Source organism: Onychomys torridus, chromosome 10 (assembly GCF_903995425.1).
Source record: "Onychomys torridus chromosome 10, mOncTor1.1, whole genome shotgun sequence".
In the NCBI taxonomy this organism is placed as follows: domain Eukaryota; kingdom Metazoa; phylum Chordata; class Mammalia; order Rodentia; family Cricetidae; genus Onychomys; species Onychomys torridus.
Window position 1 is genome coordinate 82,394,332 of NC_050452.1, and position 22,572 is coordinate 82,416,903.

The following is a 22,572-nucleotide window of genomic DNA, read 5'->3' on the forward strand; positions in this document are numbered from 1 at the left end:
TTGGTAAAGTATCACTTCTGAGGAGTCACCCTCAAACAACCTCATCCTCTCACTGAGGATTCTCCATCCATTCTGCCGGGCTCCTATTACAGCTCCTGAAATACATCTGGGCAGATATGTCCCAGTTTCAAAATATTCATTTATTTTTGTCAAATCTATTCAATGAATACTGGTTTAAGGGAAGAAGTTTCCTCATATTGTGTGCGTGTATGTTGTGTTTTTTGTGTACACACACACACACACACACACACACACACACACACACACAATGGTAATTGGAACCTCAAGAGGATATGTGTGTTGTCTTGGTTAGGGTCTTTATGGCTGTAGTAAAACACCATGACCAAACACAGTGAGGAAAGGGGTTATTCCATTTTGTAAATCACAGCCCTTTGTCAGGAGAAGCCAGGGCCTGAACCTGGAGGCAGGGACTGAGCAGCATCACCAAGAAACATGGCTAACTGGCTTGTTCCTCATGGCTAGCTCTGTTGGCTTTCTTATATCTTTCAGGACCACAGGCCCCGAGGTGGCACCATTCCCTGCAGACTAGGCCTTCCCACACCCATCATATTAATCAAGAAAATGACCCACAAGCTTCCCCACAGACCAACCTAGTGGCAGTCTCTCAATGAGGCTTTCTCTTCTCAAATGACTCCAGCTTGTGTCAAGCAGACAAGAATCTGACCAGGAAAGTGTGATCCCAAAGGCTCACATAGTGGAAGCTTGATCCTCCATGTAGTGGTATTAGAAAGTGTGGGACCTTTAAGAGGTAGAGTCTGCTATGAGGAGATCACGTCACAGGAAGTGCTGTGCTTGGTAGAGATTCATGCTGGTCCCCTAAGAGTGTCTTGTTACAAAGACAGCAAGAATGGCCCCTCCTCGGTCTCTGGATTCCTGTCTCACCACACAATCTCTCTCTTTCATACATGTTCTTTTCATGTTACCACCCACCATGTTGTGGCAAAGCCAACAGAGTCCTTACAAAGAAGCTGAGATGATGGGGTTGCCTAGTCTGGTATTTTTATTTTTCCAAACTACGAGCTAATTAAGTACCCAGCCTCAGGTACTTGTTACAGTAAAAGAAAGTGTACTAATAGAATCCTCCTTCTTCTCTCTCTCTCTCTCTCTCTCTCTCTCTCTCTCTCTCTCTCTCTCTCTGTGTGTGTGTGTGTGTGTATGTGTGTCTGTATGTGTCTGTGTGTGTCTGTGTGTGTGTGTGTGTGCATGTGTATCACAGAGGTTAATGTGGTATATATCTTCTTCAGTTGTTCTCATCAATTTTCAAAGAAATTTATTGGTTGCTATTTTATGCATTTGGATGCATGTGCAGTGCCTCTGGAGGCCAGAAGAGGGCATTGCACCCTCTGGACCTGAAGTTACAAACAGTTGTTAGCTGACACGTGGGTGCTGGGAACCAAAGCCCCAGGTTCTCTGTACCAACAGCAAGTCCTTTTAACTATTGAGCTATTTCTCCAGGCTCTCTTTTCATCTTCTGAAATAGGGTCGCCCCGTGAAGCTGAGGTTCACCCATTGGCTCTCCTGGCTAAACACCAAGCCCTGGGAATTGTTGTCTTCTTGGTGCCAAGTTTACCAATATGCACTATTGTGCCCAGCTTTTATGTGGGCACTGAGGATCTGAATTCGGGTCCTCATGATGAGCGACAAGCACTTTGCAGAGTTATCTCCCAGCCCCACAAGCTGCTTTTAAAGGAAACTTGTACTTGAGCTTCATGCCTGAGAGCCATTATCCTTGGGTCCAGGTAGGGGCTGGATATCATGATTTTTAAACACATCCTCAGGACTGTGACATTTGTATGGGGCAGGGAACCACTGATGTAATAGAAAAGTAGAAGGGAAACCACAAAGCCTGCATCAAATTCTTTAACGTTTCCTTTCTGCTCTTAAGAGCCACAGAAGCTAGAGGAAGTCATACAACATAGAACCTTCGCGCATCTTCTATTCTTGGACATCTCTAAAACTGGCACCACCATGTCAGAGGACACAAAGAAAATGGTGGAGGGTGAGATCATCCACTTGATTTTGCTTGCCTTGTAGAATGGTGGCCATGTCTGAAGCCACATGAATTACGCAATGTTTTTACAAAGAGAAACGGAGTGAGCACCCTAGTGGGAGAACTCTTTCTATATGATAAATACAAACAACACGTCCGATGGTACTTCCTACCCTGTGCAGAGAACTGACAGTGAGTAGTTACACACTGCAGACAGGTCCCCTCACTGCAGTTTTACCAGATAAGGGAGAGCACATGGAGAACAGATTCGGTCCAACTACCAAGTATTGAGGCATGAGGACTCTGAGCGGTCTGACCATACATCACACACAACTGGCTTTAATCTACCCAGCTGTTGTCTCAGCCAGGGGGCCATCCTGACCTGAGACAGAGCATCCAAGCCTGCCCTGAGCGCCTCACTCTGTTCTCTTCTCTACACCCATTCTCATGCCCAGTGTTAGCTGTGTAAGCCGGGTAGGCTCTCACGAAGAGGTCCATCCATTCTGAAATCTGGTTGGGGTGATACTCTCTAGGCAATCTGCTACTTCCATGAGCATGCTCAGAAATGAATTTAAAAATCTAAGAACTGAGCACAGTAATGAATTGAGATAGAGAAAGGGAGGATATGTGTGTTTGTAAGGTAGGTAGTTCATGGGTTTTTTTTGGTGGGATGGGGTGGGGTGGGGTGGGGTGTGTGGACTGAAGCTCTACTGAGAAGGGAGGCTTTGGAAGCAAGATGGGGCAAAAAGTAGCAAGTTATGGCAACACTGTGCTAAGTGAACTTTTAGTGCTGGACCCTTCCCTGCCGGCTCACAATAGCCAGAGGATCTCAACAATGGGATCCACCCTGCATCAAATAATACTTCAGCTTACAAGGCCGACAGAGCACTTGGTAACGAAGAGGAGCTCAAGCCATTAGTGAACACAGCAGGGTAGAACTATTCAGTTGCTCCATTTAAGATTTGAGGTCAAAGAGGTCCCTTGAGGTAAGCACGCAGCTCTCAGAACGGTGGAAAAATACATGTTTCTAGAAAGCTTGGGGAATGAGCCTACTCATGTACCATTCACAGAGGCTAAGTGGAACAAGGCTCTGTGAACAACACGGATCTTCAGTCAATGCCTCAAACAGAATCAAGACACTTCAGTGCTTATGGATGGATAGACCTGCCTTTGGGCTTCCCAGGCAGTAGTTCTGTGGACCAGGAGTCAGACTCCACCCTTCCTAAGCAAGATGCCATCATCTGGAAAGCTCATCCAAGTCTCAGGTTGGGCACCTAGTGGCCCTGACAGGAAACCAAGGCCATTGTGACAGCCCTGCCTATTAAGTGCTGGGGACCCATCAGCAGAAGGTCTTCCTTTCACTGGCCCCTGAATGTCTTTGAAGGATTTTTCTGGGTCTGGCCAAGAAAGCAGTACCTCAGTTCAGTTTTGAGAATGTGCCTGCAAGGGAATCCAGCAGGATTCCACGAAATACGCTAGAAACAGCAGCCACCCACAGCTCCTGCAGTCCTCAGAGGAAAGTGAACTCACTAAGGGGTCAAGAGCTGTGTGTTCTGTTGCCCGCTGGAGCCACAGCACTATCAATACACTCTAGGGGGAATAAAATTAAAATCAAGACAGGGATACAGATTTTGGTTTGGATATCACAGTTCCTTATTAACAGCAATATAGGAGTCTTATGCATAATAATTATGTTAATTTAAGATCCACTTCATTGCAAGACATATAATATGGCCTCCGTCTCTGCCCTCTAACGGCTTGTGTAGCTGCCACTACCCCTCCCTGTAAGAGTCAGTGTGACTACTTACACCTCAGGAGTGACAAGCTCTCGGTCCCTGGGTCTTGCCATGCTAGAGAGAGCTATATTCTAACACTATTCCTCCGTAGCTGAAAAATGTAAGCAACTGGGTGACCAGAAAGAGGCTCCATTTGCTCCATCTCTCAGCTGTGTGTGGCTGTCTTCACACAAAAGTGATGTTTGTCCATCCTGTAGACCTACTAAGGCACATAGTACGTGGGATCTGAGCCCCTGGCTCTCTTCCTTCTACAGCAGTCACCATGAACCAGAGATGGCGCTGCCTCCCATCCCAAGCCTCTGGTTTCTATGACAGAAGACAGATTTCTTGCTCTCTGGTTTTGTTCTGTTTTTTTTTTTTTTTTTTGTCCTGGTATCTTAGCTTCTTTCCTAGCTAGTACTACTCTTGATTCTAATAGCCCAAGAAACAGAAAGTCATTAGGATATAGTGGAGAAGGGAAAGCCAATGGTGAGGGTGAGGGGGTGGTTTTCTAATCTGAATCAGAGTTCCTAGGGCACGGGACTCCTAGCCTTGCCTCTCAGCAGTGGGAGGAGGCTCCTGTCCACCTTCTGCACAGTTCACAAAGGGGAAGCAAGAGGCTCCATAGAACTCTTTTGACTGCGTTAGGATCACAATGTGATCAGCTGACATCAGACCTCACGGCTGCCTGGCGATAAGTCTACTTTATGTAAGCCAGCGAGAGAGACTAACACACACTGGAGGCCAGTGCTTGCTCCAGGAGGCCTCAGTACCTGCAGTAAAGAGGCACACCTAAATGTGCTTACAAGTTGCTTTGCTCTTGGGAAGAGTTGTCCCTTGTCCCAACTCCAGATCCTGGTAGACTCAGGTCCACCGCATGGGATGAATGCTCTGGTCTAAGTTGTTGGGAGGAGATGAGGTAATCTCCATGTGCTTCTTCCAAGGGGACTGTGGGCACTCAAAAAGAATCAAATACAGGATGCTCTAACTGGAGAGCGGGAAGGGACCAGGGAAAGAGGATCCTTGCTAAATGCAAGAAAGAGGATTTGGTCTTGGTTTAGTGAGAGGGCAGGGTAGGGAATCCTTGCTTTTTGACAAGGAGGAGGGCCCCTCAGTGGTGAGGAGGACTGAGGCTTGATGTTCCCATCCACGATTTAGTGTTAAGATTAAGAAAGGCTGGTGGGACAGAAGACAACATGGATCAGGAAGTTAAGTCTGTCTGGAAAGAGCTGGTAAAGCTCCTAGGTAAGATGGGAATCCTTCTGCCTTTGGAGGGTACTACCCCAGGAGGAGGCCAGAGCAAGGGTACTGCCTTGTATCTCCTGAAACAGATACAGCTTGGTCGTAGCAGAACTGAAGCCCGAAAACTGTGAAAGAGAGAAATGCATGCAGCCGCCCCCCCCCCCCCCCTTGCATAGGACTTTGAACCGGTCTGGGGTCAGAGGAGAGAGAGCAGGGGCTGGGACTGACCAGTAGGCTGGCAACCAGCAGAGGCTTAGGTGAAGCTCGGGGGTTTTTTCAATCTGTTCACTTGCCTTTGCCTAACACCACAGCCAAGAGCCTGCCCTTTCATCTCTGCAGAGATATAATCAGCAACCTGACAGCATTCTGGCAGAAGCAATTAGCTTATGAATTAGTTATTAAATATCTCACACAGCCAAGGTAGAGTGGGAGCTAATCTGCATATTTCCCACAGGAACTTTGGGACAAAAGGGAAGGCCACCTACTTTAATTTGCCAGCCTGCTCATTCCTTTCTGGACCACCCTTCCACATACATTTGGGCACCCTCTCTCCTGCCACCTGGGACCAAGCAAGTTCTCCTCTCTCAACCTTTCCCTTCTACCTGTTAAAGCACACTGGCCTCCTTACTGTGAGCTTTGAGTGTGATTTGCCTGGCTGAGCCCACTCCAAGAGATTGACATTTGCTCATTCCTCTGCCAAATCTTTTTTTCTTACTCATCAGCATGGCCAACTCCTTCTCCATCTTCAACTTTCCTCAGATGCCACCCTGTTATTAGGGAGGCCTTCCCTGCTCCCCTCTGGCGCCTCTGAATGCTCATTTCATCCCTAGCATCCCTAACGATCATTTATCTGTGACATAGATTCACTTGCTTGTCCGCTTACGCATGAGAAAGTGAGTCTGGAAGGTCAACCATGTCCCCTGACTTGATATTTTCCATGGAATGCAGAATCTGTAATATAAAACCCAAGGAAATCCCAGGAAGACCTAAATCTTTCAAGCTGTCACTGCCTCTAAGAAGTGATGGCAATTCTACCTTTAGATTTACCCAGCAAGCCTCTGGTGCCCCCCACATCATACAGCTGCCAAGTTCTACAGGCTCTCCCCTGAAACTCCTCCCTTCCTCTCTCTCCATCACCCACATCACCTGAGTGAACACCTCAAAGGTACCAGGTAGCTGCTCCCAATTCTCCCTTGGCTCCTGTTGTAACTGCCTCTGCAGGTGAAGCCTTATTGCCTTCTACTGGCCCAGTGCGGAATCGTCCCCACTACGCCACCATCTCCATTCTCCCTCCCCCATTTCATTCCGTTAGACACCTTACTTCCTTCCCTGCTCAAAAGTCTACAGCAACCCTTTATTGTTTCTGTTGAACAGAGATTATTCACCTCGGCCTGGAGGGCTCCACATAGCACCATAATGTCCCATGAGTTCTATCTCCTACTGTCCTCTGACTATGCTAATGTGGTCCACGTAGCATGGTTTTGTTTGTTTATGCTTTTTCCACCTCTGAAAAGAGTATAAACCTAACTTCCCGGAACTGTGACTTCCAGGTCACACCTGAGCCCCGGAACTCTGACTCCCAGGTCACACCTGAGCCCCTGAACTCTGACTTCCAGGTCACACCTGAGCCCCTTAACTCTGACTTCCAGGTCACACCTGAGCCCCTGAACTCTGACTTCCAGGGACACACCTAAGCCCACCTCAGTGCGCCTTTTTACTCAATGTTGACTTCCCGGGTTTTGAACTCCCTCAACTCCAGATCTACGTGTGTCTTCCCTGAGTTACTGGTATCTAGGGAGGGTCCTTACCCCACCCAGTAGAGAAACCCAGGCAGTGAGGATGACTTTTGTTCATCTTTGCTTCCCAAGCAGTGGCTGAACTGGTGTCTTTTCAGACACATTCTCCTTCATCTGTTGAATTCAGTCTTTCCCCCAGGTGCTGGGGACTGAATCCAAGGCCTCGTGTCTGCTAAATACACACCAGACCACATAACAGAAATAACCACTAAGTTACACTGTCAGCCGAGGTGACTATTTAAACACAGGATATTACGCTGTGTGTGCACTGCAGTCAAGGTAATGTAAAAGACCAGAGGGGTATGGTTTGCTCTAGAGAGGCTGACTATCTAGTCATGGAGATGAGAGTACTTACATGAAACTATAGTTTCTTTGTGGTTCTGAGGGTCAAATCCAGGGTTTTATTCATATTAAGGTTACACCCACCTTCAAGGAGCTATTTTCTTACTCCAAATTGTATTTTTTTTCTAATTTAGTTTTACTAACTATAATAAAATGCTTAATGTATACTAAATACAATGTGCCAGCATATAATGTCAAAATTAGTGAGGCAGAAAATAAATATGAATTAAGACAGACTGTGGGTGTATATATACACGCCAGGATGCGGCAGTCCCCAGGACTTACTGAGTCTGCACCTAGGGCAGGATGGAGCAAGAGAGGACCACATACCTGGTGATGCCACATGCTCCAGGTGGCCCAGCTGGGGCTGGGAAGTGATTCTGTAGATGAGTTCTGCAGGCTCACTATCCTGGTCAGTGGCTGAGAGCTGCACAGTAGTGATTTTCTTCACCGAGTTCTTGTCCAAGACCAGCCCTGTATTGGTGATGATGACCGGTGGGGACTCTGCTTCTGAAAATATCAGAAACTGTGGTGAGTCACAGGAGGTTTTCAGCCCCTTTCCTTCAGTTCCAGGTCTGGTGCCTAGGTGGCAGGCTTAGAGTAATCCTTGGAGTTGACTCTCAGAGGCCTCAGCAAGGGAACAGTCAGGATTTTCATCTTTGCAGGTATGTGGAAGGAAGGAGGGCACAAGCTCCAAAGTGAACACAGTGGAAACCAGAGACATCAGAAGCGCTGTGTTTTCTCTTAGAAAACCTGATACCCCTTCCTTACCTGAAACTCTGATGGAGAATGACTGGTCAGCCAACTTATTGCCTTCTCCATCAACCACATCAAATTTGAAGGCAAAGCTCCCAACAGGCTCTCCTGGCCCATGGCTGTATTCTATCTGCCCTATAAAAAGGGAGGAGAAAAAAAAGATTTGTTTAGTTCGTTTTGCTATTTATTTCTGAAGTGAGAGGTGGAACTTCAATTGGCATTCACACCAAGGAATCAATTCACACCTTCCTCACTTGGGTACCAGTTTTGACATTTTAATCTAAAGTTTTCATGTCCTCTCTTTCCTCTCTGACCACCAACTTCCTCATATCCTAAAACTTCCTCATAACCAATTTCCCCCAAATGACATTTCTTATGGTAGGGCCCAGCCTCTTTGAAGGACCTAGCTTAGATTCTGAGGTGGTCTCGTAACTATGTAAATAACTAGAATATCTATCTAGATGAGTGAAATTGCACATGTGACAACATACACTGACCACACCCACGCCATTCAGAGCGAGCCCCCAATGTATCTGCATCACAAGGCAAGAGAGTGCAGGCCTGAAGTTCTCCTCTCCAGGAACCTTTCACTCCCCACAGCCGAGTAAGCACATGGAGGACCACGGGCTACATCCAACACATAGATACGCTGGCACATAACCTCCACAAAGGGAGAAGGACAGTGCGTCCCATCTTGTCAACTCACGTCATTTGCATGGACCCATCAGTGTAAATACAACCAAACCCTGGGAAGAGCGGCTTGGTCTCATTTTTCACAAGGAGAACCGGGGGGGGGGGGGGGGCATGCCGTAATTAAATAACTACTATTATCCTGTTGCTCACTACACCTCTTCACTGACCCACAGGTCCAGTGGGCATCCAGCTGCTCGGTTTTAGGTGTCAGTACATGGACAGAGCCCATCTTTCTGCTCCTTGGGGGCATACTTCTACCTCTCAAAGGGACGGCACAGGGTCCCATGGCTTTGGATGCTTTTCTTTTTTTATCCCTGAAAGCACTGTACAGTAACTGTGTAGCATTTAACACTTATGCCTTTGCATTACATCAGCATTTCCTGAAGGAGGGATGAGCTGCGTAATCTCCCCCAGGCAGCTCCGATTTATGCCCTTCCATTTTGCTTAGTTCATTAACTTGTGCTCTTTGGGGAGCCAGGAAGAGATATAAATTGCTCACCTAAGGAAGGCATAATTTTTACCATAATCCATATCAACTCACTTCTTTTTTCTTTTGCTCCCACATACATACTTTTTAGCAACACAGCAAGACAAAATGACATTTTTCCCCTTATCATAGTCTCAAATTTCTCAGAAAATACATTTTTTTTTGGCCAGGAAAATAGTTCTCTCCTTTTTTTAAACAAAAGAAAAGTGAGACCAAGAAAAAAATGAAGCTATAACTCAGCTTGTATTGAAAACAAAGAATGCATGGGCTCCTGTCACATGCTGCCAGGCCCTTAACCACCACTTTATTATACTGGACAGAGCATAGGGAACCTGGACAGGTGGGGGAACAGGCTGACCTTGGCTAATGTCTGCCTGGGTGAAGCTGTGGATGGGGCCTCTAACAGAGATTTGCTCGGGGTGGTCAGGCTTTGCCATCTGCAGGTATCCTGTGCCAGGGTCTTCCTTCATGATGTATATAAGCTGACGGTCACCTGACTCAGCATCTGTCACTTTCAAGTGCTGCTCTGTGATGCGTGCTACAGACCCTGGGAAAGAATGGGAGAGAGAAGGTCATTCCACACAAATTCCTTCAAATGGGATGCCAAATGATTTTTTTTTTTTTTTTTTTTTTTTTTTTTGTATCACACATTACTTGGGCCCAGGTACTAAGCATTTGCCTGTCTCCATTTCCAGCTGAATAAACTCTGGTTTCCCTAAATAAAACCATTCAGAACTATGCCCCTTGCTCATGTCTACTTTTCCTCTCTCTAATGCTTGTTCTTGTAGTAGCCTGACAGTTAGAACCTGGCAATAACAACTGCTTATATGACGCAAATAACTTCTAGATCTTGGGGCAAGAAATCTGCTTTGATTTAATTTATTTGCTGCCTTTAGAATAACAAAACCAGAAGACACCAGTTGTAATTAATCTCATAAACATATCTCATTGTCATCTCGGTTGAAATAGTCAAAATGAGTGTTTCTTAAGTCAGAAGGTAAACTAAGCTTAAGGGTCAGGCTGAGGGGCTGTGTAGACTGGAGACAAAGGTAAGATGCTACCATAAAACACTTCTCAAAGTCCTGCCCTTTGCTTCCTGCCCAGCTACTTTCCCATCTTAAAAACAGCAAATACTAGTAAACACGAGTTAACTGGTGTTTGGAGTGGCGGTCTACCTTCGGTCAAGAATGCATGGCCTTTAGAACTCTACCCAGAGAGCCTCTCAGTAAGCAACACTGAGGGACGAGGCAATGTCTTCCTTGGGACAAAGGTCAAACCTGCTCAATGTTTGCTAGAATATGGACTGTCCCCAAGTTCAGTGTTCCTCTTGTGTCAAGTATCCCAGTACATGTGACATCACCCCAGTGGTCCCTCTGCATCATTCCTCGGCTCTGAGAGGACTGAGGGAAGTGATTTGAATGTCTTGATTCCCATGCTACTTGCTACGCTGTAAGCAATTCAGTACTTTTTCTTTGATGGAAAAAAAAAATCACATCTTCTCCTAGAGTCCATGAAACAGTAACATACCACTTACTTCGCTATAAGTAGCAAAATGCCAATTTCTAGTAGTTTTGGTAATTCTCAAAATTGCAAATTTTATTTATACCATATATTTACTTTTCAGTACAACTAAGACTAGAAAAATTATGGTATCCCAGTGCACCAAGATTCTAGCCAAAGGCCCCCTCCCTGTTAACTTCCTACCATATAGAATGTTCCAGGCTAATGCATGCCATTGCCCTTTCAATGCACTAAAACATGGCAAAAGTATGACAATTGGATGCTAGAATGGTTTGCAGTTATTTGCATCATCTTGTAATTCCTGGTAGCCTCTCATCTGCTCTCTCATGCCTTTTTAATTTTTTTTTTTTTTTAAATTAAACATCTTGGAAGTCCTGCCAGAATCCCTTTGTTGTTGGTCTCCATGATCCTAGCTGGACAGAGGCTCTGCTACAGGAGACCTGTGTCTAAGCTGCACCGGATCCTGAAAATATGGTACACATTTCATAAAATGTTCAAGTTCACAGACAGAGGTGTCTTGTCCAGAGAATTTCATTGGCTCATATTTTATTCACAACTCAGTGTTCCTAAACAGCAATTTCCCAAAACTCTATTTTCCTTAAATGTTGACTAGCTCCCCTAAGATTCACCCACAGCACCAACATGAAGGAGGTACTCTCTACATGGGCTAAAACATAAATAAATATGGAAAAATGAGGCTACTCCCTACTCCTGCAGGAAGTGCTATATTTTGAATATGGAATGTTCTCTACAGGCTCATGTGTTGAAGCCTTGATTACTAGCTGATGCCATCTTTTTTTAACGTTAGGGGTAGGGCCTAGCTGGGGGAGCAGGTCATTGGGGTATGGCCTCAGCAGCTAGATACTGCTCTGGTCCCCAGTCCACTTCTGCTTCCTGCTTCTCACGAGATGAGCAGCTCTGATCTACCGTGCCTGATTCTGTCATGATGTTTTTCCTTAGCACAGAAAACACTGGAAGCAGCCAACGAGGGACTGAATGAAACCTGTGATATCATGAGCCCAAAGAAAGGTGCTCCCTGCTAAAATGTTTCCTGTAGATGTGTGTCATGGTGACAGAAAGTTGGGCTAACACACCTGCTAAGACCTGAAGTCCTTGGTTGATCACCAAGTGGGGGTTCTCACTTGCAGGCAGTTCTATGTAGATCTCCATCCTCCCTGTGTCTACATGGAGGCCATCAGTGAGAGAGAACCGAAACTCATCTACTGCCATGTCATCGTCACCAGGTAAGAACCCGATCAGTCCGGCCAGGACATCCTGGTAGGTGAAGGAGGAACCTTGGTCTAAAACCGTCCCATTCTCTAGAGGGTCAGAAGCAGTGGGCCTCCGGAGTAGGTGACCTGCAAAGGCAAGAGAGGGATAGAAGGAAACAATGGCTTTACATATTGAAATAATCAAAACATAGTCTGATTTTGCCAACTAGCATGAGCCGATGTAGAACGTCAAGTACTCAGAGACTTTAGGTGCCAACACTTAGCACTTTATATGTAAGTACAAGTTGTGCCCTGTGGCCTTGTACGTAAATAAAAAAGACAAAGTTCCACTCTTGTGGTTAAAAATCTCCTAAGGAGACACAGGTGGATGCCACAATATAATGGCTTAGAAGTCACATCTCTGTTCCCGGATTCAAACTCACTTCATGATCTGAACTTTATTTTCCCTTCTGCGAAGTGAAAACAGCCCTCCACTCTGTCTTCTGCTTACAATATGCAGATCAAGGGTATATGTTTTAAATTCAGGAAGACAGTAAGCATGCTTGGTGTTTTGTTTTGTTTTTTTAAAGGGGTCACACCCCCCCACAAGGGCACAGTTAAACATGCATCATCAAAGAAAGTGGAAGTGAATGAAGGCAAGCTGAAAATGCAATGGCCAGGGGCCTCTTCCATTACCAACCCTGCAGTAACAGGAGCAATTTAGTCTTTGAAAGTCCAACTTGTGACACATAGTGTAGCTGCAGAGCTTTAGGTAATACTTGGGCATTTAGAGGGAGTGGAGGGTCCCCACAGTAGTTTCTAAATTTGCTTTGAATTAGAGACTGCTCCTGTTGCAAAGAGAATAGGTTCGTGAGAGACTTCTAACATGCTGTCAAGGCTATATGAGGCACCCTTGGCGGTCAAATGATGATGTCCAACCTGAGAAGATGTAAACACTGAATCCTGTTTTGCTTGAGATTATAAAGGAGAGCAAAAAAAAAAAAAAAAGGCTGAAGTGAAATTTCAGAGATACCAATTACTTAGCATGCAGGCTTTAAAAATAGCATCTACCGCAACTCCAAAGACTCTTGGCTAGCCGGGAATCTGATTATATCTGGATGTAAAGAATGGGCTGGAAGTAGGAAATGAAAAGGAATAATGAACCAGTCTACAAGTTTATGCTCACTACCCATCAGGCACCTCAATTAAGCAGCCACTTTCCACTGGGGCTTGTGTCTTACCATGGTCAGGCGTTTTCATCAATACGAAAATCAGCTCGTTATCTGGGGTGTCCAGATCTTGCAGGCTCAAGGAAGAATTGCTAATCACTGCTCCTGAGCTCAACCATACTCTGAGGGGCCACAAGGTCATCCTGGGAGGCTCATCGTTCTTTCTCTGGTTAAAGTATAAAATACTTGGTCTCACACAGATATTAGTTTAAGAACAGATCACTTCTGCAACAACTCCTGACAGCCAGACGGCATTCAGTGTGTTACTGTGTGTGCCTCCTAGTCAAAATATTAGTGAAAAATAAAAAGTCACATCAGCAAAAGGCCACTCTGCAAGGAGGCTGATGGGCATTCTATACACAGTTTCCAAGATGTTTTCCAGAGGTACAGAGGACCATATTTTTCTAGACTTAAATGATGGATGTATAATTTAGAAATTCAAGTCTATTTGAGGATCAAAACCTATTTCAGTTCAGATGGTCTTAGACGTCTCTAAACATACCACAGGAGCTACAGAAGGTCAGGACACTGGGAAGCAAAGCTGCCTCTCAGGCCGCTTAATTTACCCCTGGACCTTATAGTTGCTGAAAGTTCCACACATTTTATTTTCCCAAGGCACAGGGTATTCCATTCTGAGACTTTTTTTTTAATCTTTTTCTCCCTGTCCTTGATATCATAAAGCAAGACTATCATAAGAGTTTCTCAAATGAAAATAAGTGCCGGATTAGGGACCAAATTTCTTTGATGTTATAGTTAAATGAATAAATGAATTTTTAAAAAAAAGTCAAGAATGTATGTAGATCCACATGTGAGAATATCAGAGAAAAATGGGCATATGTTAGTTTTCATCTAAATTCAGGAATGGTATGGCTTCCCTGACTCCTCCAAACTGTTTCACCCAGAACAAATATATTTTCTCCTAAAATAGAAATCCAGATTTCCAACTCCGACCTTCCCCAAATGCCAACTATGATTTCACACACTTCCAGAAGGTCAGGGTTATGTGTTAAAATTGGTATTTAAAGTTGAAGGTCACATCCAACCCATTGCTTGTGGGTTGATATAAGGACAACTTGATCAAGACTGGAGTATCACATGGTTTAAAGACAGCTCTTTTAAGAGCAGGCTGTTGTATGGCTGAAGGTGTAACCTCCAACATCTGTAGTCTTTACCTCGATGGTGATATTGATGCTGTAAATTTCAGAGCGGCTGTTTCCATCACTCACATAAAAACTAAACACGTCACGGGTCGGCTCGATGCTTTCGTGGACACTCTGAAAGTAGTAGATGTAGTTCTCCAGGACGTCTTGAACAGGGAATGACGCCTCTAGGCCACTGGTGGCTCCTGGGCCAAAGCGATCCCCTGCGCAATATCAAGAGAACATTCACCTCAACTGATGAGTGCCTGGACACCGGACTGCTTTAGAAGAGAGGACATCATTACTAACGTGTGATAAAAAGTGTAACTGTGGACAGAGACAGGACATAGCCGAAGCCCAGAAACAGGAAGGTGGACCGTGTCTCCAAGACCATTCTCCAGCTGTAAGTGGATAGACTAGCCCTGCTGTCTCTACAGGGAATCAGGTGAGAAAATGCACCCGAAACCACTCAGTTGTTTAACTTTTACATAGCACAGAATCTGGGGCTGGTTTCTTTCTAATCATTTATAGCACAAACTGGGGAATAAATATTGTGTTAATAGCCAGTGTTCTAATGTAAACTTCAGCAGTTTCAAAACCCCACGCTGGTGTGTCTTTGAAGTGTTAACAATTACTCTACATAAGAAAAAGTTAACTGTGGCCCGTTCTGTTTAGAAGCTCTCCTCCAGCACATTTCCACCTGACTTCCAAGTTTCTTGTTTTAAACTTTAGTCATTAATAATTTGGTGTGTGCCTTTATGTATGTATATACATATATGTGTATGTATGTATAATCTTTGATCAAAGTTCTCCATGATCCTTCTTATCCTTCCCCCTCGAACCAAATTCCTTCTTCTCAAGTTTCCCCCCACTTAGCATATAGTTTTGTTTTGTTTTTGTAAAGAGAGAGGGAGGGAACAAGACCGCATTTAATTAGGGTTACTGTTTGAGTAGGGGACAATGGACCAGTGGATACATCGCTGGGAATGTGACTCCTCCTATACCCCTGTAACCTTTGCTCCTCTTAGAGTGGTGGTTGGAAGGATGACAGTCCCGTGGAAGGCTCGTGAAGGCAGCCACAGCTGCTGTGGGTTCATGGGTACAACTGCTGTGACTTGTCTGGAAGACATCGTTCTACAACACTCTCTCCCATATTCTAGGCGTGATCTCCCAGTTTCTTGAAGGAACCTATACATCGGTAAGAACCAGCTCATAGGATAGCATGCCAGGGCTACTGAGTGCCCAGAGACCATTTAGAAGCCATGACACTCAGGTGCTGTTCAGACACGAAAGTGTTCAGGTCCATTTCAGGGACAAAAAGCGGCTACATTTTGGGTGAGTATTCCCCAAAGACCATGTGCTAGTCTCCAGCCCATGGCGCAAAACCTTTAGGAGATGGAATTAAGTGAGTCTTAGACTCACTAAGGGTCCTTCATGGGGAGACTAGGACCGTCCACCAATTCTCTCTTTGTTTACACCCTGGACTCAAGGAGAGAGCTTTGTTCTACCATCCCATCCTGGCAATGATGAATCACCACAGCAAGGGTCCAACTGACCATGGACTGCTACCACTGACCTCAGCGGTAAAGCAAACCTTGTCTCTAGAAGTTGACTTATCTCGGATGTGTGTTACAGTAACTAGGAGCTGATCAACAGGGGTGCATTTGGAGAGTAAGATGTTCATGTGGCACCTTTCAACATCCATGCTTTGCTGCTTCCTGCCCCTGCTGTGGATATCACTCTGTATAAATAAGTAGCCAGGCAGGAAAGATAAAGTAGGTGGGACAAGGAAGAGGAGAAGGCTGGGAACAGGAAGGCTGGGAGAAGACACTACCAGCCGCCGCCATGAGAAGCAACATGTAAAGACACTGGTAAGCCACAAGCCACGTGGCAAAGTACAGATTAATAGAAATGGGTTAATTTAAGACAGAAGAAGTAGATAACAAGAAGCCTGCCACGGCCATACAGTTTGTAAACAATGTAAGTTTCTGTGTGTTACTTGGTTGGCTCTGAGCGTCTATGGGCCTGGCAGGTGAGAGAGATTTGTCCTGACTGTGGGCCAGGCAGGAAAACTCTAACTACATGCCCCCTCTTCTCACCCAACAGCAAAGGCTGCAAAAAAGCCCAGGGGGCCGGGTGGTGGTGGCAGCGCATGCCTTTAATTCCAGCACTCAGGAGGCAGAGGCAGGTGGATCTTTGTGAGTTTGAGGCCAGCCTGGTCTACAGAGTGAGATCCAGGAAAGGCACAAAGCTACACAGAGAAACCCTGTCTCAAAAAAAACAAACAAACAAAAAAGCCCAGGGAAAGAGTAAGTAATGTCTAAACGACGGGTGGGTCCTTCTAATCAATTGGTTTTTCGCTTGCTACCATAGTCTTCTAGAGTGGAGAAAAAGAAACCGTGTCTACACATTTCCAAAGCAGAGGTGGTCCTTATGGAAACAAAACGGCTTCTTCTCCCTTCTCTAGGACACTGTGCAAACACCAGATTCTAAAAGGGCCACTAACTTCCTGACTTTAGACAGTGCCGTTTGTTGGTAGCCCAGTGCAAAGACTAGGACTGAAAATATCTTCTGTTGGTTTGTTGTACACAACTTGTTTGAAAATAGAGAAAGAAAATTGAAGCTGAGCGAGACCTAGGCAGTCAGTGACCCAGCAATCCCCAGGACACAGAGATTGGGTTTTCCGGAACAAACTGCTGAGAACGCCAAGTTTTACTTTCTCTTTTCATTGATCATTATAAGCTGGGAAGTTGGGCTTTGTTATCTGGGTCAAGAAAAGCCTCAGTAAATGATACCTCAAAATATACAGAATAAAATAAGGCTTGTTTTAAAATTTTTGGAGAGTTAGTTGGCCATCAAGGGAACCAGACACTGAAGCCTTAAGCACCAATTTTCCCAAGTTTTAAAAATGCACTGTCTCTTTTTGCTGGACATCATTGATGTGTGTTCCCTGCCTTCCTCAGCAGAATGTCTGAGGTACAAATTAAACAGCTCCTGATGAGTGTGCCTGTCATCCTGGACACCTGCTTTCCTCAGCACTGGAGCAGAGATGTCCCTGGAGCAACTCAGTGGGCCTTGCCCTGATCAGGCCAGTCCTGAATGAACTTAGATTCTACACCATTAGGTTTCATACCCAACACTGTAATCTCACTGCCTTCCCTCCTGATTGGTAAAGGGTAAAAGCTGCTTTTCTCAGATTTAAAAATATGTTCCAATTTAGCTGGAATTAAATTTAGGTAGCTAGTTTCATCAGCAAATAAAACACTTGGGTTCCAAGCTGAAGCTCTGGGCTTCCACCATGGAGGAAAGGGCAGTATCTTCAGTTGATGTGAACAGGGCAGTTCGTTCATACCCTTGAGTATCTTCCCTTCCCCTCAGGTTCACGCCCACGCCACTAGAGAAGGAAGAGTCTCTTAGTGGTCCTAGGACCCGCAGTCATGATGTCCATCACATATGGGGTGTCAAGAAGTCTTAGTTCATGCGCTACACCAACCTCTTCAACAGGAATTCTGGGGCTTTGCCCGAGATTCCATGTTTTCACAACCCCTTTAGATGATGCTCACACACATAGAAGTTTCCAGAGCAGCTGAGACTTGCCAGAATGGGACTTCCACTCTCCAGTGTGACCTATATGCTACCTCAGGTGCTTCAGGTAAATGTCAAACTGCTACAGGGGCTTCGGGGGGGGGGGGGGGGGAACTGCATGGAGAGAGGAGGCGGTAGGGGCGATGGTCTTTCAAGATCTCCCACCTCACCCCTGCGCTTGTCTCTGCAGGAGATGCCATTTTTCCTTTGCCCAGAGCAACTCTCTCTGACCCTGGGGCTTTTTCGCCTTCTCAGCCAGAAGCAACTCCTTTGTTCTATGCCCTCAATGCTCTGCTCCTTTTCTGTCCTTTATCATGTAATCCATCAGTCTATCTGTCCCCAACCCCAGGCAGGGTCAATGTCCTTCATGTTCACATTGTATCTAGCACCAACATTTGTTAAAAGGAACTTAATTATGCAATACACCAATCTGCACGCACACATGGAAAGACGAGAGAGGGAAAAGATCCGAGACTTTTGACAGGAAAACATAACCATTCTAAATGAGTTTCCGGTTAGCAGGCTCAAGTGGCAGGCACCATGCTGGACACAGACACCTGCAGTCAATGGTCTGTCTGCAGGAGCTGCTAGCTGTGTGCCAATTAGAGCCTGGCACTGGCACTGGTTCACTTGGGAATCTCACTGCAGACACGGCAGCTCAGGAAGCGGCAGGCGCTGTCTCAGCTGCCAGTCACAGCGGGTCTCAGGGGGCCTGTGGACAGCACACGCCTTTGGCCTGTCCTTGTGTGATAACCTTCAGTGGGTCTAGGGCAGATGGCGGAGGGGAGGGATGTTGAGGAGGTGTCAAAGACAGACAGCATGCACTTCAATTGATGTCATATCTACATGAGCTCAGATGCAAGCTTCAGGTTATCTGAACTGCAGTGGCCTCACAGGAAGGGGACACAAATCTTCATTTTTCTTGACCCCCAATTCTGAATACAACTCGTGAGCCCCTTAGGCTCATAGCTCACACTCCAAATGCCTTTACTCTGCTCTAGTTTTTCCTTACATTTATTGACCTTCTAGCATGCTATTTCCTATTCATTCTTCTCTCTCTGCTAGGATAGAAGTCAATAAGGAGGTGGAGAGGGTTATCTGTTTTGTTTACTGGTATATCGTTGATGCCTAAAAACGCATGGCATAAAGAAAATGCTAAGTAACATTTTTTTCTTTCTTTCTTTTTCTTTTAAATGAAAGAAGCCTTCTTTTCTTCCATTTTCTTGAAATGGGTCCATCTCACTTTCATTCTCCATGTCGAGGTTTAATTACAATATCTCCTGTCTCCCATTTCCAGACCCTAAATAGTTCTCCGGCAAAGCCACTATGGTTACCTGTTCCTGTGTTCTCGATGCAGCCGTACTTGGGCAGAGCACTCAGTTTAATGACAGCATCGCCCTGAAGGTTGTCGTGGTCACCAGTAGCAAAGAAATGGTGTAGGGAGAGTGGAGCTCTTCCTCCCTCATCAACCTAAGGAAGAAAGGAATGAGGAATGTACACCTGCAGAGGCAGGGGTGCAAACCAGAAAGTGTTGCCTAGGGGTGACCATCCAGCACCAGCTCCGCTTTGGTGGGGATGCAGATGAGGGAGGTGCCTGCTGCCAAAGCTGGGCACATCTTTCAGCACCTCTCAGAGATGTACTCAGACACCTCGGCTGTGTGTCTCTTCTCAAAATTGCACTTCATTCAGTGGTGGAGCTGGTGATAAAGCAGTTCTGGCCAGTTCTAACTAGCCATCTCAACAAGTTTCAGGACAGGATAGCTGCTTTTCTGGGGCATCAGAATTCTACAGAGCACAAGCAGAGAATGACAGATGCAGCCCTGCTTCACATTTCCAAGGTTGACTGTCCTATAGGCGTTACCATCCAGAATAAAAGTCCCATTTATTCCCTCATATTGTATATTTATTGGGATGTAGGAATAAAGGACTAGCTATACCTGAAAGTTAATGATTATCTTAATGTCAAAGAAGAAAATAAATCCATATATGTATAAGCAGTTCTTGGAACTAACCTTTTCTTTTAGGGCCTGGCTTTATGTGCTAACTCTGCATTCCGGCCCTGATGCTTTTCGCTGGCCTGATGGAAATGGTCAAGGCGTTTGGCTCTGAATTCTTGGCTGGATGTAGGATGGCTTATACATTACAAAGCGGGACTCTCGGATTGAGGTTGGTTCAAGTTACTTCCCCAAATTGTAGAAAAGGGGAAGTGGGGGAATATCACCACTATCTAGAAATGACTCCGAGTTTCATGAATATGAAAGTACTTGATAGAACTAGACAAGGCCTGGGCTTTGGGCACTGTTGTTCATACATGATGCAGGAGAAGGAAGAAGTGTTTATGAACCTCCTGCTCTGCACCAGGTACTCTGCTAGGAGTGACGCAGGCTATTTTCATTAATCACAAGAGAAGGCCTTTATGTAGAAGGAATTGTAAGATTTAAGGAAGAAATGAAGGCTAGAAAGGATGAAGCATCTACTGCAAAGCCAGTCTGCTAGTACGAAACAAAGCTGGGACAGACAACTGGCTGATACCTTCAGTGACAGACATGTGTTACATTGCCTCTCACACACAGGATTTCTAAATCGTGTCAATAATAATAAATATGGGTTTGATTCATGTGAGGTCAGCTTTCCATGTTTTAGTTGTTACTAACTCAAATCCTCAAAGGTATATTCTACTTCTGTTTTATTCCCATTGACAACAATATCTAGTATTATATATATGTAAATATATAAAACAATATCTAGTATTATATATGTAAATATATATAATAATATCTAGTATTATATGTATATATAAAACAATATCTAGTTTTATATATATATATATATATATATATAATATACTCTCTAGCATGCATGTATGTGTGTGTGTGTGTGTGTGTGTGTGTGTGTGTGTGTGTGTGTGTTTTGACTAACTCATGTGAATATAATGATTTGGGCTTTTGCATATATTTTAAAAAAAAAGTTTACAATGACAGCCATAGACAGTCTGCTATCACTGCCCCGATACTTTAGGGGAAGAGCTTGGCAGCCCACCTAGGCAGAAATCCTTTAACTACATCACCAAGGATCTCAGCTCTCCCAAGCCCTGGATGTTTATTGATCGGAGAGCTGTTTACCGTGATAAGGTCAGCAAAAGCAATGATGTGCGGTGGGCTCTTGGCAGGAGTGATGGTGACGGTAAAGACCTGGTTGTCCACACGGTTGTCATCCATGTCTGAGACAGAGAAGTGGAAGCTATCCATAACCAGATGCTCTTCCGTCTCAAACCCGGCTGAGTATCTATAGGGCACAGGAGAATAAAGGGTGAGTCGCCCTGACAAGTTGAGTAAAAGGATCGACCTGTTATATACAACAATATCAGAAACAATGCATTCCTTGAAGGAGCTACAGCCAGCTGATTACTACATTTCTTAAAAAACCCTTTTAAAGAATCTGTAGTGCTTATGTACCTAATGTTCTTGTTGTTGATATCCTCCATGGTGAAATTGAAATCCTCTGAAAGCTCCTCCACATCAGGTCCTGAGGTCTTTAAGAGCACACCATACATGGGCAGAGAACGTAACTGAATCCAGATCTCTGGGTCAGGGGAAGAATCGTCCTAATCAGGCAAATATGAGTCAGGACATGAATGCAGGTTTGCAGAGACCCACAGGGGCTCACTTCCCCCTATGCTAAAGGCAGCAGCCCCCTATCATAAAGCAGTACCACTCCCAAGTCCTCAAGAGCTCAGGATTTATCCCTCTTCAAATGTCTTCTTGGAAGACTAGCTCAAGGTAACAGTGGGGAAATGCATTTATGGTGCAGGGAGTAAAACTAAGAGATGGTTTATCATTTCTGCAAGAGTCATAAGGGTCTGTTTTTATTACATGTGCACAGGACAGAAAAGAAGATGGCCGGCTCTAGTTCATCATCCTATAAACACAGGAGAAGGCTTCTTCTGCAATTTCTAAGAACACTTTGCATTTTAGAAGTATGCAAAATTCCATTATAGTATATAATATACTCTACAATGACAAAACTCCGTGAAACAGAATTTGCTTAGCTAATGATTCACTTCAAGTAATACCAATGTGACAAAAATTTGGATTAACAGAAGAATTTAGGAGGTCCTGTAGATTTCCTTCTATGGGAACTGAATCAATGGATCCTCACTCCCTAGGATACTTAATCTTAACAAAGAACATTTCCTTCCTTTCTATTGTTTATTGAGAAATAAAATCAGCTTTCTATTCATCTACACTGACAAGAACAGAATATCTTCATAAACAATTTCCTCTGACTTCAAGAATATTTTTGGAAACATCTAGGAGGCAGGCGATGCCGTTTTGGAGGTTCCCTGGGTCATCTGTCCTTTGGAGGAGCTGACTGTGAAAATGGGGGCACTCTGTTCTATCACAGCAACAATCAAAACAAATGATGCATGATAATTTTACTGTCAAATGCAAGTTTTCCTGGCTACGCTGTGCAGCTGGTGAGGGATGGGAAAGGAGACGTGAGCCAGGCAAGCGAGGTCTGGGTCCTTGTCATGTCCATCCCTGGGGGCAGCTTTCAGTGAACAGTTAGAATCCTCAACGCAGGTTCACAGAATTGCCTCAGCTCACCTGACAGTAGCCCAGAAGGGAACAGCAAGACTTCAGGAAATTTCTTCTAAATGTATAATATTACTGTTTTCTCCTTTCTCCATGTTGGGGATTAAATAGAAAACACTGATTTCCAAAGAGTCACCACCTACTATTCCTGGGAGTTCTCACTGAGACAGATCTTCAAAAGACCACAGAG

General features: G+C 44.9%; 1 protein-coding gene across 1 annotated transcript in view; it reads right to left on the bottom strand.

The window, feature by feature from the left end:
- The window catches only part of Fras1 (Fraser extracellular matrix complex subunit 1), a 417,436-nt gene that overhangs the window by 66,779 nt on the left and 328,085 nt on the right, over window positions 1-22,572 (bottom strand). Inside the window, exons 39-47 of the mRNA XM_036200993.1 lie at window positions 21,243-21,391; window positions 20,910-21,072; window positions 19,122-19,257; window positions 14,236-14,426; window positions 13,076-13,229; window positions 11,718-11,981; window positions 9,461-9,649; window positions 7,938-8,057; window positions 7,497-7,676 (exon numbers count right to left, since the gene is read on the bottom strand). Of these exons, the coding sequence (XP_036056886.1) occupies window positions 7,497-7,676; window positions 7,938-8,057; window positions 9,461-9,649; window positions 11,718-11,981; window positions 13,076-13,229; window positions 14,236-14,426; window positions 19,122-19,257; window positions 20,910-21,072; window positions 21,243-21,391 (1,546 nt within the window). The remainder of the gene's footprint in view (window positions 1-7,496; window positions 7,677-7,937; window positions 8,058-9,460; window positions 9,650-11,717; window positions 11,982-13,075; window positions 13,230-14,235; window positions 14,427-19,121; window positions 19,258-20,909; window positions 21,073-21,242; window positions 21,392-22,572) is intronic.